The sequence below is a fragment of the Equus asinus genome, chromosome 2 (assembly GCF_041296235.1).
Source record: "Equus asinus isolate D_3611 breed Donkey chromosome 2, EquAss-T2T_v2, whole genome shotgun sequence".
Classification (NCBI taxonomy): domain Eukaryota; kingdom Metazoa; phylum Chordata; class Mammalia; order Perissodactyla; family Equidae; genus Equus; species Equus asinus.
The window spans coordinates 177,043,314-177,063,545 of NC_091791.1; the positions used below are offsets into that span (position 1 = coordinate 177,043,314).

Consider the following 20,232-nt stretch of genomic DNA (forward strand, 5'->3'; position numbering starts at 1 on the left):
TTGTAGGAATTGAAACTGTTAAACTAAGCACTTTTAGTGGTTTCTCAGCAAATGACAATCTAACCATTACTTTGAGTGTGATAGACTGAAAGTTTAAGCTTGGAAATAGTCCATTAAAAAGCAAAAGTTAAATGCAGCAAATTTGATTATTCTGCAATCATTTAGTATTTTTGTGTAGTCTGATAGCTGTATGTCTCTAATTTAACACAAGAACTAAAAGATTATAGAATGATGACCTTGTCTCAGCTTTCCTTAGTGAACTTTAACTTTTCACCCCAAAATATTAGGCTTAAATACCTAGATAAGCTACTAGGAGATAAAAGGTATTTACAAAGATGGGTGGGTGAAAATCAGCACATTAGATTTAAGAGAAATATTTCTTCATAAAGTACATGCTATTTCCATTTTTAAAGAAAAACTACTGTTTCTGTGAAGGACTGTAGAAGAGAGTGAAACCATTTTGAGACAAAGCGTTACGATTAGAATGACTTGTATTTTGGATTTACTGTTTAATATGTGATATAGTAGAAGGAGCTGGGCTTTGGGGTCAGGGGGACGCAGTTTGAGTGTCTTCCAGCCTGTGGACTCTGTGACCTTGAGCGAGTGACTCCCAGTTTCTTTGTCCACGTTGCATTGATGATGCTTGTTTTACAGAAGTGGCATTACTTAAAGTGCTTGGTGTCGTAGGTGCTCAATAAAGAGAGAGGGGCCTATAAATGATTTAAGAGCTGTTCTTTTTAAGAAAATGGACTCAAGTGAAATTTTAACACTTTTCTGGTAAAAGAAAGCTGGTAATAGTTCAGCTGTTAAGGCCCAAACATAGTTTTTCAAAATGAAGATGTGGGAAACACGCTTCAAGCACTTGGTCACGGCAGGGTAGGCAGACCTCAAACAGTCCTTTTCCCGTGCAGAGTCGGGACTGGGCAGCCAGGCTCAACGCCCCTCCGTCTCCTACTAGCTGTAGGGCTTCAGACAACACTCTTCGCCTTTCTGGGGCTTGGTTTGTTCGTCTGTAAAGAGGGCATACTGACAGACTTTACCCCTTAGGGTAGCTGTGAGAAGAAGTGAAGTAATACTTGGCAAACCTTTAGAACTCAAGTAAATTTTAGTGTTATCAGTAGTAGTAGTAGTAGTATATGCACAACTCTAAGTGTATAAATGTATACAGTAGTGGTTTTAGAAAATCTTACTATTGTGTCTTACAATTACTTTTTATAGATGAGATAGGGGAAATAAGTAATATTTGCATTACAGTTGTTTAAAACTCTTAAAATGCAAATGTCATGACCGTTGTTCTGCCTGGCCCGTGCAGACGTTGGGTTAGCTGTGGCCCACTCGGAGGCTTGGGAGCTGCTCTTGGTGTCTGCTGCACTGGGGGTCCCAGAGATGAAGAGTCAACGACTGATCCCAGAAACTTGCGTGGTCCCCAGACTCCACCAGGTGAAGGAAGCTGTAGGTGTTCGGTGCTAGTGCTGGATGCCATTCTGAGAAGGAAGAAAATGCTTTTGAAAGAGAAACCATAGGGTGTTAATAAATAGTCCTCTTTAAAATGACTAACAGCTCTTATGGTAAAGACGTTTTGGCAGTATCGAACTCAGGATATCAATTTGTCAGAAGAAGGTGTAGTTTTTCTACAGCTAGATCGGGCGCTAGTTTGCTGACATAGGAATTAGAGTTTGAAAAACTAGTTGCTGGTACTAAATATTTTTTCAGAAAGTCACCTTCCAAATCTCACATCTTCTCTGCCCTGCCTCACCTGCAATGTGCACAGCAGTCTTCTCACTGCTGAACTGCATCATCTCACTGAGCCTCCACTGTTAGATTCAGTGCACAGCTATGGCAAGCAGCACACGAGTCCTGTGATGTCTCCTGGGGAGAAATACAGAGTGAACGAGTCTGTTCTTTTCTAGGCCAAAGCTTATCTGAGGATTGCTGCAGAAGTGGTGAAAAGATTGCCCTCACCTCCAGACCATCCCCCAGCGTCCTGCAGTCTGCCTGAGGCTTGACAGGAGGAGACCTTTGGAGACAGCGGTGTGGTGTGAAGCCTACAGAGCAGAGAGCAATCGTGGTTGTCTTCTTGTGTTTCTGAGGAAATAATGTCCTTTTCACATTTGATTTGCTGAGCAACAGCTCACAAATAAAATTTTTATATATCAATGCTAACTACTACATTTAGGAGCTTTTTTGAAAGTTGATGTGTACCGGCTCCACAGAACTGCATTTTATTTTATTGAAGTGCCCCTTGAGGAAGCTCGAGTTTCTCTTACCAGCCCAGCTGTAATTCAGGAGAGAACCCTGCTCTTTTTGCAGGACTACAGAGTTGGTCTTTTAAAGGATTTACTAAATTTGTGTGTGGATGTAAGTGTGACGTCTCTCCCTCAGGTGGTTTGGTCTGGGGTTAAATCCCACCTCTCTTGCTACCTTGGACACATTTGTTTTTCTCTTTTTTTCTGTTTTTGTTATCTATAATATGTATTTTTAGGGATATATTGCATAGGCAAAAAGTGTAGAAGGACAGTCAATGAAATGTTAATAATAGTATCTCTGACAGCTGTTATTTTTTCTCTGACAAAATGCTGAAAGGCGTGGAGAAGAAAGCAATAAAGAGAAATATGCAAGTTAAAGCGGAATGTACCAGTTCAAGTCCCTTCACCATTGAGTGGCTGCTGAAGACCTGAGAAGTGGCTGGGTGGCATTGAAGAGTACTGTAAGCGTAGAATACACACAGGATTTTCAAAGACTTGGTACAAAAAAGAATGTAAAACATCTCAGTAACTTTTTTCATTAATGATTTTTTATAATGATTACATATTGAAATAATATTTTAGATTATTAAGTTAAATACATTATTAAAATTAATTTCACCTGTCTTTTACTTTTTATTTTTTTTTATGAGGAAGATTTGCCCTGAGCTAACATCCATTGCCAATCCTCCTCTTTTTTCACTTGAGGAAGATTAGCCCTGAGCTGACACCTATGCCAATCTTCCTCTGTTTTTTGTATGTGGGATACCTCCACAGCATGGCTGACAAGCGGAATAGGTCTGCACCTGGGATCTGAACCCATGAACCGGCGCTGCTGAAGTAGAGTACACAGAACTTTAACTACTTGGCCCTGGGGCTGGCCCCTGCTTTTTACTTTTTAAATGTGGCTACTAGAAAATTTTAAATTACCTATGTGGCTTACATCATATTTCTATTGGACACTACCTTTCTGGAGGAACATTGGATTCAAATCTTAAAATAGGCTTTGGCCCCTCATTTTCAGGGTAACGAATAAGCCAAAATTAACAACAAAACTAAAAAAGGAAGATATATGTGGCACAGACTGAGAGTCTGCTCTTTATATCGAGCTAAAGAATTGCATTTGCCGCTAGGGCTGGTCATGCAACTGGAAGTGTTGTGTGTGTGACCTCCAGGAAGTCTCCTTAAGTTGGAGGTGGCTTGCAAGTCTTTCTTCCCTCTCTCCTCTATTCTGTTGCCTGGAATGTGGATACAATGGCAGGTACTCTAGCAGCCGTCTTGGACAATGAGTTTGAAGATCACAACTTAGATATGACAGGGTAGTAAGCTAGAAAGATTCCTGACCTACTTCCACATTTCTTCTGCTTGAAAGAGAAATAACTTTCTGAGGTGTTTAAGCTAGTGTTATTTTGGGATTTTTCCATTGTATGTACTGATTGGAAACTGACCTCTGAGTTATTCTGGATGGATTCTATCAGCAAAAACAGCTTACCCTGCAGCTCCTACAAGTCCTTTGAGATTCTCAGGGACTCCTCTTCTGCCATCCTGAAACCTGCTTCAATCTCTTTAGGGATTAATTCTACTATCAGTAAGCTGTCCAGTGCAGGTCACAGCCAAATCTCTCAGGTCTCCTGTCTCTTGCTGGTCCTGGTGGCCATGCTGACCCAGATACATTCTTAATATTGATAAACCTTTACTTCATCTGGACCAGATTCTATCCTGGACTTAATGAATCTGAATCTCCAAGGGTGGGGCTTGGACATGTGTATTTTTAACAAGATCATAATGATTTTGATGATTCTGATTCTGATGGCATAATAATAATAGCTAATATTTATCAAGTGTTTTCTTGTGTCCCTATAGTTAATCTTCCATTCATATGAGTGAGGTACCATTGTTACCTCAGTTTTATAGACGAGGAAACTGAGGTATAGGAATGTTAAGTGTCTTGCTGAGGGTTACTATTCTAGCAGTGGTGGAGCTGGAATTTGAACTTGGGCAGTTGGATACTGGATCCCTCCTTTTGTACACCAAAGCACATTTGTTTGTTTCAAAAGAAGAATATGATATTCAGCATTTCCTCAAACTTGTTTGACCAAGAACTCCTTCCTCCCTGTTCCCCCCCCCCGCCACCTGTTTTATGAGCATTTTATGAAGTTCATGTTTCAAATAATACACTTTGAAAACACATATCTTGTCTAGTTGAGGCTCAGAGAGATTCAAGGGCTTCCCAAGGTCAGGTAGCAAGATAGTTGTAAAGCTGCAATTACTAAGAGTCATTAGTTAATCCTTAGTTATAAGGAAGTGGTCTATGACCTTTGGCAAATGCCTTGATGTCCTTTGCTCTGTAGTTAAGCAGGCAGAAAATCAGGCAAAGAGTTACATGTCGTCATAAATGTGTTTTCACACACTTGTGTTCACATAAAAAACTGTCCATGAATGTGTGTAGCAGCTTTATTTGTAACAGCCAGAAACAACCCAGAGTTTTTGAATGGGTGAATGGTTAAACAAACTGGTATATCCATACCATGGAATACTACTTAGCAATAAAAAAGAATGAGCTATAGATACATGCAAGAACCTGGGTGAATTCTGGAGAATTATTCTGAATGAGAAGGCCAATTCCAAAAGGTTATGTGCCGTATGATTCCATTTATATAGCATTCTTAAAATGACAAAACTATAGAAATGGAGAACAGATTAGTAATTTCCAGGGATTCTGGGGAAGGGAATTGTGTGTGGCTATAAAAGGAGAACATAAGGGATCCTTGGTATGGTGGAAATGTTCTATTTCATGAGTGTATTGATGTCAGTATCTTGGTTGCGATATTGTGTTATAGTTTTGCAAGATGTTACTGTTGGAGAAAATTGAATAAAGGGCACAATGGAATCTCTGTATTGCTTCTTACAACTGCATGTGAATCTACAAGTACCTCAAAATAAAAATAAAAGCTTAATCCAGTAAAACAGACATTTGCTGCTGTGTCTGAACTGAAATTTCCTGGACCAAATTATCCATACTAATTAAAATCATGAAGAAAAGTATTTGTGGACACACGGTAATCATCCTTCATCACTCTGAGAAGGAAGTGGTGACTTTAAGTTATAGATACATATTTGTGTTTTTATTGTCTTTTGGGGAGGAGGCCAATATGTATAATCATTGAGTACTTCTAAATACCAAAAAGCAAGTGCTTGAACCAAGTTTAACTTTACCTGGAAAAAGAATGATTTAAATAAGCTCCAGAGGCAAAGTTGCATGCCATAATTTAGTACATCTCATGGAGAAATGGGCAAGATACTCTTTACTCATAAATGCATGACTTGGAGAAGACCCACATATGTAATCACCTGCTCCCTTCTCCTTTTCCTCACTTACTAGTCTCTGCACATGCTTCCAGAAAAGCCACTGAAAAGGTGTTTGGAGTAAATACGCAGGTTCAGAAGTGGAGGAAGGGAAAGTAGCTGTAAGAGCAAGAATGAAGCTTATTCTAAAATTTTGCCTATGGTAGCCTTTGCTAAGCTTCAAAGAGCTGACTTCAAAGATAGACCATCAAGCACAGCTCATCTGCTGGTTGTTAGGGGTAATATTTGTTCTGTATTCTTTACATTGTCATAGAGTGCAGAGAATTTCCATTCCACTCTCCAGGAGGGAAAGGCAAGCTCCCTCCCTCACTCCATTCCAGGGAAGGAGGAGTGACTCATCTTGTGGGTAAATCTCTTCCCATCCATGTTTCTTGATTTCAGCCAGTTCCAGAGCTTTCTGAGGCAGGCTAGAATGGTCTGCCTACCTAAGTTGTCCATCTCTGCCTCGAACCTGAGTGGGCAAGTCCACCTAATTTAGCAATAGGGTACTTGGTAGCCCATTGTGGTCACATATCCTCTAATCTAGCTTTTTGTCGGTAATAAAGCTAATTTTTTTTTTCTTTTACCATATCTGAGTTCTGTGTCTCTCAGTTCCAAAGAGGGAAAGAATCCCCCCACCACACTCCAGGAAAACACAAAATGTCTTTCTAGAATCCTAGAAAGTTGGAACTGAAGAGTTTATTAGAGTTCAGGTAGTTCCACCACTCCATTTGAAGCACCTTGAGTAAAAAGTATGTTCACCAATGGCCAGAAGCTTTTTTGGTGGGGGTTGTGGGGGAAAATTATTGTGAAGTATACTACATATACAGTAAAGCACAGAAGACATAAGTAAACAGTCAAATATGTACAAAGTGAACCCCCATCTAACTGCCAACCAGGTTAGGAAGTAGAACACTGCCAGCGTCCCAGAAGCCCCTGTATTTTCCTTCGCAATCACTAATCTCTCCTTCTCTTACAAAGTTAACCACATAGTGATGTTTTAACATCTAAGCCTGTACCCATAAACATTATGGTTTTGCTTATTTTTTGAAATTTATATTAAATATAATTATACAGTATTTGACTCTATATCAGTTACATTTATTTTGCTCTATATTGGCTGCTTTTGCTCCATATTATGTTTCTGAGACCTGTGTCTATTGTTGAATGTAGCTGTGATTTGTTCATGTTCTTTGCTGTAGAATATTCCATTGTTTGAATATACACAACTTACCCATTGCATTGTAGATGGATTTCTGGATTGGCTCAGTGTTTTACTATTACAATTAATGCTGCTCTGAACATTCTTCTACATATTTTCTTGGTGTTCATGTGCTTGAATTTCTGGGTTATTTCTGGGAGTGGGATTACTGGTAGTTGTTTAGTGGTATCTCATTGTGGCTTTAGCTTGCATTTCCCTGATTACAATTGAAGCTGAGCACCTTGACATACATTTATTGGTTAGTTATATTTCCTTTTTTGTGTAGTGCCCAGTCAGATCTCTTGCCCATTTTTCTATTGTGTTGTCGGAGTGCTTTATAAATTCTTGATATGAACCCTTGTCAGTTCTAGATGTTACGGATATCTTTCCCACTCTGACTTCTCTTTCACTCTCTTAAGGGAGTCTTGATAAACAAATGATTTTAATTTTAATGTATTCAAATTTATCATTCTTTTCCTTTACGATTATTGATTTTTGTGCAGTACCCTAAGGTCATGAAGATACTATCCTGCATTAACTTGTAGAAGTTATTGAATTGTTTTGCCTTTTTCATTTAGTTCTACAATCCACCTGGAATTGTGTTTTGGTTAGTAGGTGAGGCAGGCTTTGTTTCATTTTTTTCCCCTTGTGGGTGTCTAATTGTCACAGTACCACTGAGACTGTCTTCCTCCACTATTCTGCAGTACCACCTTTGTTGTAAATTAAATGGGTCTGTTTCTATGGGTCTGTTTCTGGACTTTCTATTCTATTCCATTGGTTTATATGTTGGTCTTTGCGCCAATAACTCCCTATCTTGTTTATCATCACTTTGTTGTTCTTCGAGAATGTTTTGGCTATTCTTGATTTTTTTGCATTTCCATATAAATTTTAGAGCCAGCTTATGAAGTTCAAAACAACCACAAACTACTGGAGAGTTTCAGTTTTACTCAGATGGAGAAGACTAGAAAGAGCATCATACCCACTCTTACAAGAAAAAAATGTATGATCTAAAATATCATAGCTTTTCTTAAACCCATGAGAGAACCTAAGTTACAGTGCAACCAAGTAGGCTGAAATGTAAGGAAAGATAGACCCCTCCAAGGAGAGATGGGATGCAAGCATTTCCTTACCTTTGGCAGAACACGGAAGAAGGAGATGTTAAGCTCCCTACAAACAGGTAAGAAAAATCCAGTGAAAATTTTTAATAAATTGCTGAAAGTTGAGTGTGGGATAACAGGAGAATCTAGAACCACTTGAAGCTGCTAAAAGAAGGGGAGTTTGCACTCACAGGCTTTTCTCTGTGGATCTCACTGGGTACCTAAGAGAAGAATTGAGCATGGGGCAGGGGACTGGAGAAAGAAAGCCTTCCTTAGTGGCACAGGCCTGGAGAAGGAGAGCAGCTGCTGCTTTGAGAAAAACACAAAGCCCTGCCTGACCTTCCTTCCCTGCGGAACAAGCACCATAAGCCATTGAGAGAGAGTAGCAAACCTTGTTGTCCTCAGATGAAGGTTCATTATGACTGCAGGAGAGGAAATGGAAAAACTCTCTATTCCTGGGTGAGGACAGGAAGCCATCCTGGCCCTAGGCCATAAAGATATCCTGTCACTAGAAGATGGGTGGGATCACTGAGAAAGCCCAATTACCAAGATAGACCATATTCTGGGCCATAAAACCTATATCAACACATTTAAAATAACTGAAATTATATAAAATATGTTCTCTTACCATAACAGAATTAAATGGAACTCAATAACAAAAAGATATGTGGAAACTCCCAAATATTTGGAAATAAAACAAAACAATTCTAATTTACCCATGAGTCAAAGAGGAAGGAACAAAAGAAATTATAAAATATTTTGACTTAATGGAAGTGAAAACAAAACATATAGAAATGTGTGGGATGCACCTAACATAACACTTAAAGGCAAATTTATAGCAATAAATGCTTATATTAGAAAAGAAGAATGAAATAATCTTCCTCATTAAGAATCTAGAGATAGGGGCCAGTCCCATGGCCGAGTGGTTAAGTTCGTGTGCTCTGCTTCGGAGGCCCAGGGTTTCGCCAGTTCGAATCCTGGACACGGACATGGCGCTGCTCCTCAAGTCATGCTGAGATGGCATCCCACATGCCACAACTAGAAGAACCCACAACTAAAAATACACAACTATGTACTGGGGGGATTTGGGAGAAGTAGGAAAAATAAAATCTTAAAAAAAAAAAAGAATCTAGAGATAGAGATAGAAGAGCAGATTAAACCCAAAGCAAACAAAAGAAAGAAGAAATGAATGAAATTGAGAAGAAAAGCAATAGAGAAAATCAGTGAAACCAAAAGCTGGTGTTTTGAAAAAGTGAACAAAATTGACAAACCTCTAGCCAGACACATTAAGAAGAGAGAGAGAGAAGACATACATTACCAGTATCAGGAACGAAAGAGAGGATATCACTAAGATCCTACAGACATTAAAAGTACAATGGGAACTATTACAACAACTTTAGCCCATGAAATTGACAACTTAGATGACATAGACAAATTCTTTGAAAAACAGTAACTGCTGAAGCTCACTTAAGAAGAAATAGATAACCTGAATAGTTGTGAATCACTTAAAGACATATAATGTGTAGTTAAGAATCAACGAAGTAAACTCCAGCCCCAGACGCCATCACTGGCACAATCTACCCAACATTTAAGGAAGGAATAATTCCAGTTCTACACAGACTCTTCCAGAAAATAAAAGAGGAGGGAGTACTTTCCAACTCATTATTTGAAGCTAGCATTATCCTGATATCCAAACCAGACAAAGACAGCACACGGAAACTGCACACAAATATTCCTCATGAACATAGATACAAAAATCCTCAGCAAAATATTTAATTGAATCCAGGATTATATAAAAGGATAATACATTATGACCAAGAGGTCATTATCCTGGGAATGCACAGTTGGTTCAACATTTAGAAATCAACGTAAACAGTGAATTAGAGAAGAAACAGACTAAAGAAGAAAAACCATACATTTATCTCAATAGATGCAGAAAAAACATGACAAAATCAGCATTTATGGTAAAAATTCTCATCAAATTAGGAATAAAAAACAACTTTTTCAATCTGATAAAAGGCATCTACAAAAACTCTACAGCTAACATCATAACTAGTGGTAAAAGACACTGCTTTCCTCATGGGAACAAGGCTATGTTGTCCAAACTCACTGCTTTTATTCATATCATACTGGAGGTCTTATCAGTGCAACTGAAAAAGAAACAAAAGTATACAGATTGGAAAGGAATTATAAAACTGTCTCCAATCACAGACAGCATGATTATCTATGGAGAAAATCCCCCAAAATATACAAAAAAGTAACTAGAACTAATGTGTGAATTTAGCAGAGTTGCAGTATGCAAGGTCAATATACAGAAATGAATTTTATTTCTGTATATTAGCAACTAATGACTGGAAATTGAAAAAGTACAAGTTATAATAGCACAAAAAACATGGATATTTAAATATAAATCTAATAAAATATATGCAAGATCTCTTATGCAGACAAATACAAAAAACTAATGAAAGGAAAACATAAACGGTGAGAGATACTATGTTCGTGGTTTGGAAGACTCAATATTGTTAAAATATCTATTCTCCCCAGATTGATCTATATCCAATGCAATCCCAATCAAAATCCCAGGAGACTCTTGTTGAAACTGACAACTTGATTCTAAAATGTATATGGAAATAGAGTGTCTAGAATAGCCAAAACAGTTTTGAAAAAGATTAAACTTACACTACCTGATTTCAAGACTTATTAAAAAGCTACAGTGATCAAGACAGTGTGGTACTGGTGTAAAGATAGATGTATAGATCCATTGAACAAAACAGAAAGTTCAGAAATAGGCATAGATAGATATGATCATTTGATTTTCAAAAAAGGTGCCAAGGCAATTCAATGAGAAATAGATCATCTTTACAGCAGTTGTGCTCTAATGATTAGCAATCGTTTTGCAAAGAAATGAACATCACTTTATACCTTACGCATCTACAAAAATTAAATCAAAATGGATCTTATACCTAAATGCAAAATTTAAAACTGTGAAACTTGTGGAAAGAAAACATTGGAGAAAATCTTTGTGATCTTGAGTTGGGCAAAGATTTCTTAAATAGGACACAGAAAATCACTATAAAACTATAAAAGAAAAAGTCGATAAATTGTACTTCATCAAAATTAAAACAGCTGTTTGCAAAACACAGTTAAGAAAATGAAAAGGCAATTTACAGACTGGGAGAGAACATGTCTGATAAGAATTTGTATCTAAACTATGTAAAGAACACTTACAACCCGTTAATAAGAAAACAAAGAACTCAGTTTTAAAATGGGCAAAGGATTTGACTAAAAACTTCACCAAAGAAGAGGTACCATTGAAAAATAACATGAAAATCTTCAACATCTTTAGTCATTAGGGAAATGCAAAAAAAAAAACCCCACAACAATATACCGCTACACAGCCACAAAAACAGCCACAATGAAAAAGATTGACCACACCAAGTGTTAGTGACAACGGGGATCCACTGGAACTCTCACACACTGTTGGTGGGAATGTAAAATAGTATGTTTACATTTGGAAAAAGTTCTAGCACATTCCAGTTAAAGATTCATTTACTGGACAATCTAACTCTTCTGCTCCAGATACTTACCCGACACAAATAGAGCATATATCCACATGAAGACTTATATACAGATATTCCTAGCAGCTTTGTTTATAATATCCCAAAGCTAGAAACAACTCAAATGTCCACCAAAAGGTGAGTGGATAAACCAAATTTGCTATATCTATACAATAGAATACTTCTTAGCAATAAAATGGAATGAATTATTGATATAATAGTATGAATAAATCTTAATAATGCTGAATGAAAGAAGCAGACAAAAAAGGGTACAACCTGTATAATTCCATTTATATAAATTCTGGAAAATGCATACTTAACTACTTGAGAAGGTGGATCAGTGGTTGCCTGGAGATGGGTGCTGGGGGAGAAAGGGTATGGAGAGACAGCTGGATTAAAAAGGACATGAGGAAACTTGGGAAAGTGATAGAAATGTTCAACAACTTGGTTGTGGTGAAGGCTTCACTGGAATATACATAGGCCCAAACTCATCAATTTGTACACTTTAAATATGTGTGGTTTATTGTGCATCAGTTGTACTTCAATAAAGTTATGAAAAAGAATGATGCATTAATGGTTTGCTTTCTAATATTGGATTATACTCTTCAGAACAGTATTTTTATAAGAAGATAACCCTTTTAAAATGCCTGACATGTTGCAATTTGGTTGCATATGGCTGTTTTCAGATCCCTTTTTCAAAGTCTCATTTAGTTTTTTTTTAACTAAAAATACCTTGTTGAAAAGCTAGATCAGCATTCTCTGGCTGGCTGGGTAGTTTGAGTGACTACTGACATTTGGAGTTCAGCTTGGAACTTGAAGGATAATCAATTCAATTATTTGCTTTCTTTTCTTACTTCTGCCACATCTTATTGTATGACCTAAAACGGCAAATTGTTTTCACATTTAAAACTATTTTTAAATAATTTGACTTAAATTTCCCTTAGAATATAGTGACAATAGAACTTGGTCATAGACCATTTTCCTAATCAGAAACTCTTATTTAAATAACATTTAAACCGAATCTTTAGTGTAAAGCATAACAATCCTTTGAAAACCTTGTTAAATTCTGAAATTGGATGACCTATGTAAATCCTGATGTGCCATACTTTCAACTTATTAATTGAAAAGTGGCTGACTCTTATCCTCAGGAGTGTAAGGTTCATAACAACAAATAACTTGGTTAATACGTAAAGTTTAATACAAAAGAATATCCTTTAATAAAAAAAGAAGACAAAAAGTGACCATGTATTGAACATGTTTTCTGAACGATTTCCTGCTCTTCTTCTTTTTAGTCTTTTTTAGATATTTTAAAGTGCCATGGTTGTTAGTTTTGTTTCAGCTCATTTATACCATATGCCTTTGGTAATTTTCACACTGCAGGTTAGTTTGGGCCTTTACACTAACATCAGTTGTCTTTTATAAATTGAATGTATCAAGCAATAATGATTTTTATATTTTATTATTTTAATTGAGAAGTAAGACAGGAACAATAAATTATCAACTATATCTATTTCAAGCATTGAAAAAACATTTTGAAGAGTATGGGTGTTGCAGCTGCTAAACTGTTGTTTAAACATTATTTCTCACACTGTGCCTAATGGATTTAATTATGGCTCACACATTCGTTTCTTTATCGTCTCTTCAGATGGAAACTACACAGATACATTGTAAACCACCACAAGAACATGTTATTAGACTGTCTCTGCTGTTGAAGGTATTTTCAAGTTATGTTGTAAAAGTCCCTTGCAAATAAATTCCATTAAGCACTGGCTTTCTCCTATAGTTCACTAATCGTAATTACTCACTTAGAGCAAGTGCAAAAGAAAGCCAACATATCCAAACTAAAAGGCCTTATTGTGATTGGACCCAAAGGTCGGCAACAGTGAGTAGTCTAAAATCCACTTAACATTGAGAAGAGCCAATCAAAAATATTTATTCAACTCTTTTCCAGCCCATACTTGCCCCTAGGGAGATCATCCTTTAATTGTGGATGCCAGACTATCACAAAGTAAAATTTAAAACTAATAAGAGCCAAACTCTGACTTTAAGTACATTAGTAATTTTAGGGAAGTAGAAAAAAGATATGGAAACAGGTTTGAAGAATAGGTGGATGACTGTAAGGGAATAATATGAGCAAAGAAATGAGGGGGTATAAGTAGGCCGAATATGGTATATATGAGGAACCTATAGGAAAACTGCCTACTTAAGATGTAGTTTCATATTTGGAAGTAATGGGTAATAGGAAAATAGGATGGAAAAAACTGATTAGATTATAGTGGGCCTTGAATGAAGGGCATGAAGTACAGTTTGAACTTGACACACTAGGCAGGCATAAGATTTTTTTGAGTTATTTTTTATTTCTAATACATGAGTTCCAGGCAAAATTTAAAAAGTATTCCATGAAAAATAACTTTCCCTTTTAATAGTGCCTAACAAACTGAGTTAAATATTTATGTGAAGAATACAGATCCAGGAATAGCTGAGAATCTCCTGGAGAAGAAAAAGAAGAAGGAAGAGGGGGGGGAGGAGGAAGAAGGCAATTTGCTGTATCAGATATCAAGACTTACTGTGAATTTATAGTAATGGAGACAAGTTGGTGTTAATACAGAGATAGAAAATTGACAAAATAGAGACCCTGGAAACAGTCTTTGCATGTTTGAACCCTTGGTTTATGACAAAATGTGTATTGCAGATCACTGGGGAAACAGTGCTGGGACAATTGGTCATCTGTATTGGATCCCTACCTTATGCCATATAAAGATAAACTTTAGAGGTAAAATTATAAATTATAAAGTTTTGAAGAGAATATAGGACCTTTGTGAACTTAGGAGGGAAGAATCTCTTCAACAGGATACACACAGCAGTAATCATAAAAGATTGATAAATTTGGCTGCGTTAAAATTAAGAATGTTCAATAAAAGACATCATATGGAAAGTGAGGAGATAAGCCATAAACTGAGAGAACCTATTGCAGCATTTATAATTATTTGGAATAATGCAAGAACTCCTACAAATCAATAAGGGGGGAAAAGGGTAACTTAATTGAACACTAGGCAATAAAAACAAAATAGGAATTTCACAGAAGAGGAAACATGAATGATCAATAAACATAAGAAAAGAAGCTCAGTCCCAGCAGTAATCAGGAAAATGCAAATCAAGGCCAATGAGACACCATTTTCTACTCATTGGATTGTAAAAATTAAGAAGTCTTAAAAACCAAGTACTGGAAGGGATATATCTTAGACAAACCTGGTAAAATAGTAAACAACCACTTTGGAGAACAATTTGTAACAATATTACAGTCACATAATTTACTCCTCAATTCTGGGAATTTCCTAGAGGATTTCTTGCACATGTGCTCCAGAAGACACATACAGGAATATTCATGGCAGTGCTATTCAGAGTAGAAAAAAGCTGCAAATAACTAAAATGGTAAGAAAAGAATGGATGAATTGGTTGTAGTGTAGTCACACAGTAGAGTATTATGCAGCAGTGATAGTGAGGGAACTACAGCTACTTTTTAAAAATGGGTGATTCTGAGAAACATAATTTGTGAAAATAGCAAGTTACAGAAGACTATTTACAGTATACCATTTTATAAAGGTCCAAAACAAGCAAAACTAGCTAATATATTTAGCCATATATACATAAGTGATAAAATTTTCTTAAAAACCTATGGGAATGATAAACATGAAAATCAGATAAGAGTTACTTCTAGAGTGAAGGATAGAGGATGAGGCAGGAAAGGAACGCAAAGGTAGATAGAGTATTGGTAAACTAGTTTTTTTTTTTTAATTAGAAGGGTGGGTGAGGTCATGGATATTGCTTCTTAAACCACTTGTACATATTCTTTGTATGAAATATAACCTTAAAAACATCATTTGGAGTGACGTCAGCAACATGTCAGAGTAAGCTGTTCCCCTTATCTCTCACCCTTCAAACTACAACTAAATGGACATTCATTGATCAATAGAGGATATTCACATAGCACATCAGGACGCCTGAGAGACTACACAGCCATACATCTAAATGTGGATGGCCTACCCCCCCCCCCTCCACAGGAGGTGGTGGAGATAGGTGAGCACTCTCTGGCCCCCTAGTAGCCCTGTGCATACATGCAACTGCTCTCCCAGCTGGAGCACCCATAGTACCGCTGCAGCCCCAAGGGTGGGACCATGCCTTGGCACAACTGTGGGAACAAGTGAGGGTAGCCCTAAGTGCCCGCATGATTACTTTCCTGTCTGATGGGAGAGCCCATAGTGCTGCCGTGGTCCCAGGGAGTGGCCCAGGCTTGGACCCAGTGGGGAGGCCCCACCCACCAAATGCAATGGCCAGTGCAACTTAGGAAGAGGCAGTGGTGGATGTGCAGACCCGGTGAATGACTTCTTGGCTGCTGAGAATGCCTGTGGTACTGCTGCAGCCCCAAAGGTGGGAGCATGTCTCAGTGGGACTGTGGGAGCAGGCAGCAGCAGCCCTGAGCCCCTGCATGACTGCTTTCCATCTGGTGGGAGAGCCCACAGTGCCACTGCAGTCCTGAGGAGTGGCCCAGGCTCAGACAGGCACAGCTGCCAGGATCACGGAGAACTCAGGATACACAGCTCCTGTGCCCCTAGTTGCAGCAGGTGGAATTTGCAACCAGATACTACCACTATATGAAAGCACAAATCCACCCCATCAAATAGTATGAAGCAATATGTTAATACTTCAGACCAGAAGGAAAAAGACAAACACCCAGAAATCAACCCTGAAGGCACAGAAGTTTACAATCCAAATGACAGGGAATTTAAAATAGCTATCATTAAAATAACTTAATGAGACATTTAGATTAAGTCAGAAAGACAGTTCAATGAAATCAGGAATAGAATTAATGAACAGAGGGGATTCTTCACAAAAGAGATTGAAACTAAAGAAAAAGAAATCAGAAATGTTGGAGATGAAAAACACAGTGAATGAGATAAAGAAAAATCTGGAGTCCTTAAATAACAGAGCTGATTTATGGAGGACAGAATTAGCAATTTAGAGGACAGGAATATAGAAATGCCTCAGATGGAGGAGGAGAGAGAACTAAGACTAAAAAGAAATGAAGAAATTCTCTGAGAAATACTCGACTTAATTAGAAAATGCAACATAAGGACTATAGGTATTCCACAGGGAGAAGAGAGGGATAAAGGAGCAGAGAGCTTGTTCAAAGAAATAATAGCTCAGAACTTCCCAAACCTCGGGAAGGAGCTGGAATTACAAGTACATGAAACCGATAGAACTCCTAATTACATCAGTATAAAAAGACCTTCTTCAAGGCATATATTAGTAAAACTGGCAAAAGTCAATGACAAATAAAAAATATTAAGGGCAGTAAAGTGAAAGAAAATAACCTACAAAGGAACCCTTATCAGGCTTTCAGCGAATTTCTCAGCAGCAGAAACCTGACAGGCTAGGAGAGAGTGGAATGATATATTTGAAATTCTGAAAGACAGAAACCTTCTGCCAAGAATATTCTATCCAGCAAAAATATCCTTGAGATATGATGGCGAAATAAAAACTTTCCCAGAGAAGCCAAAACTCAGGAAGTTCATCACCACAAGACACCCTCCCTACAAGAAATGATCAAGAAGGCTCTCATACTTGGGGGAAAAAAAAGAGAAAGAGTTTACAAAGCCTTGAGCAAGGAGATAAATAGGCAGACAAAAATCAGAAAATTGCAGCTGTCTATCAGAACAGATTGGCAAACAATTATAACATTAAAGATAAAGGGAAGGAAAGCATCAAGAATAACTACAATCACTTCATTTTAACCACAAACACACAACACAAACAGAATAACTTGTGATAACAATAACTTAGAAGGGGAAGAGAAAAGGGATTGAAACTGCTTAGACTAAGGAAATAAGAGGCTAACAGTAATGGACTATCTCATCTATGAAATCTTTTATACAAACTTCACAGTAACCACTCAGCAAAAAATAAGAACAGAGACACAAATGATAAAGAGAAAACTGAGAAACCCATTGTAAAGAACCACCAAATTGAATTGGCAGTCTGAACTACACTGGACGAGAAACAAGGGAAATACAGAAAAACTGGAAAACAAGTGATAAAATGGCAGCATTAAGCCCTCATATATCAATAATCACTCTAAATGTAAATAGATTGAATTCTCCAATCAAAAGACACAGAATAGCTGAATGGATTAAAAAACAAGACCCAACAATATGCTGCCTCCAGGAAACACATCTCAGCTCTAAAGACAAACACAGGCTGAGTGAAGGGATGGAAGGTGATACTCCAAGAAAATGGCAAATGAAAGAAAGCAGGTGTTGCCATACCTACATCAGACAAAGTAGACTTCAAGATAAAAAAGACAATGAGGACAAAGAGGGCCAGTATATAATGATAAAAGGGACACTACACCAAGAGGGCATAAGACATAAATATATATGCATCTAACACAGGATCATCAAAGTACATAAAGCAACTATTAGCAGACCTAAAAGGAGATATTAACAGGTACACAATAATAGTAGGGGACCTTAACATCCGTCTTACATCTCTGGATAGGTTATCCAGACAGAAAGTAAACAAGGAAATAGTGGAATTAAACAAAAGACTAGACCAGATGGACTTAATAGATATATATACAACACTCCATCCCAAAACAGCAGAATATGCATTCTTCTCAGGTGCCCATGGAACATTCTCAAAGATAGACCATATGTTGGGAAACAAGGCCAAGCCTCAATAAGTTTGAGAAGATTGAAATCATATCAAGCATCTTTTCTGACCATAATGCTATGAAATCAACTACAAGAAAAAAGCTGGGAAAGGGAAAAATATGTGGAAACTAAACAGCATGCTACTGAACAACCAATGGATCATTGGAGAAATTAAAAGAGAAATCAAAAAATATCTGGAGACAAATTGCAAATACTACCAACTCATATGGGATGCAGCAAAAGCAGTCCTGAGAGGGAAATTCATAGCAATACAGGCCCACCTTAACAAACAAGAAAAATCTCAAATGAGCAATCTTAAACCACACCTAACAGAACTAGAAAAAGAAGAAAAAACAATGCCCAAAGTGAGCAGAAGGAGGGAAATAATAAAAAGTAGAGCATAAATAAATGAAATTGAAACAAAAAAAAAAACAGTAGAAAGGATCAATGAAACTAAAATCTGGTTCTTCAAGAAGATAAACAAAATTGACAAATCATTAGCCAGGTTCACTAAGAAAAAAGAGAGAAGGCTCAAATAAATAAGATTAGAAATGAAAGGTGAGAAATTACAGTGGATAACACAGAAATACAAAAGATTATAAGAGAATACTATGAAAAACTGTATGCCAACAAATTGACAATCTAGAAGAAATGGATAAATTCTTAGACTCATAGAATCTCCCAAAACTGAATCAAGAAGAAATAGAGAATCTGAATAGACCAATCATAAGTAAAGAGATTGAAACTAATCAAAAACCTCCCCAAAAATAAAAGTCCAGGACCAGATAGCTTCTCTGCAGAATTCTACGAAACATTTAAAGAAGATTTAATACCTATCTTTCTCAACCTATTCCAAAAAATTGAAGAAGATGGAACTTCTTCCTAACACATTTCCAACTTCTTTCACATTCCTAACACATTTTATGAAGCCAACATCACCCTGATCCCAAAGTCAGACAAGCACAACACAAAGAAGGAAAATTACAGCCCAATATTGCTGATGAACATAGGTGCAAAAATCCTGAACAAAATATTGGCAAACGGAATACAGCAATACGTTAAAAGGGTCATTCACCATGATCAAGTGTGATTTATACCAGGGATGCAGGGATGGTTCAACATCCACAAATCTATCAATGCGATACACCACATTAACAAAATGATAAATGAAAACCATGTGATCATCTCAATAGGTGCAGAGAAAGCATTTGACAAGATCCAACATCCATTTATGATAAAAACTCAATAAAATGGGTATAGAAGGAAATTACCTCAACATAAGAAAGGCCATATATGACAAACCCACAGCCAACATCATACTCAACGGGGACAAAACTGTAAGTCATCCCTCTGAGAACAAGACAAAGATGCCCACTCTCACCACTCTTATTCAATATAGTACTGGAGGTTTTGGCCAGAACAATTAGGCAAGAAAAAGAAAGAAAATGTATCCAGATTGGCAGTGAAGAAGTGAAACTCTTGCTGTTTTCCTACGACATGACTTTATATATAGAAAACCCGAAAGAATCCATGAGAAATCTATTAGAAATAATAAACAACTACAGCAAGTTTCAAGGTAGAAAATGAACTTACAAAAATCAGTGGCATTTCTATACTCTAATAACAAACTGACAGAAAGAGAACTCAAGAACACAATCCCATTTACAATTGCAACAAAAAGAATAAAATATCTAGGCATAGATTTAACCAAGGAGGTGAAAGACCTATACAATAAAAACTATAAGACATTATTGAAAGAAATCGATGATGACAGAAAGAAATGTAAAGATATTCCATGCACGTGGATTGGAAAAATAAACATGGTTAAAATGTCTATACTACCTAAAGCAATCTACAGATTCAATGCAATCCCAATCAGAATCCCAATGACATTCTTCATGGAAACAGAACAAAGAATCCTAAAATTTATACGGGGTAACAAAAGACCCTGAGTAGCTAAAGCAATACTGAGAAAGAAGAACAAAGCTGGAGGCATCACAATCTCTGACTTCAAAATATATTTCAAAGCTATAATAGTCAAAACAGTATGGTGCTGGTACACAATGGACACACAGATCA

General features: G+C 37.1%; 1 protein-coding gene across 9 annotated transcripts in view; it reads left to right on the plus strand.

The window, feature by feature from the left end:
• Window positions 1–20,232, plus strand: part of NUBPL (NUBP iron-sulfur cluster assembly factor, mitochondrial) — a 252,602-nt gene that overhangs the window by 199,120 nt on the left and 33,250 nt on the right. For 6 of the 9 annotated variants that reach the window (XM_014857201.3, XM_044765454.2, XM_070504212.1 and 3 more), the window contains one exon: window positions 1,911–5,214. The exons of 1 other annotated variant lie outside the window; for it this stretch is intronic. In XM_014857201.3, coding sequence (XP_014712687.1) covers window positions 1,911–2,006 — 96 coding nt within the window. In that variant the 3' untranslated portion in view covers window positions 2,007–5,214. Of the gene's footprint in view, window positions 1–1,312; window positions 1,441–1,910; window positions 5,215–20,232 lie in introns of those variants that run through there. 2 more of the 9 variants (XR_011501541.1, XR_011501542.1) reach the window with 1 other exon arrangement.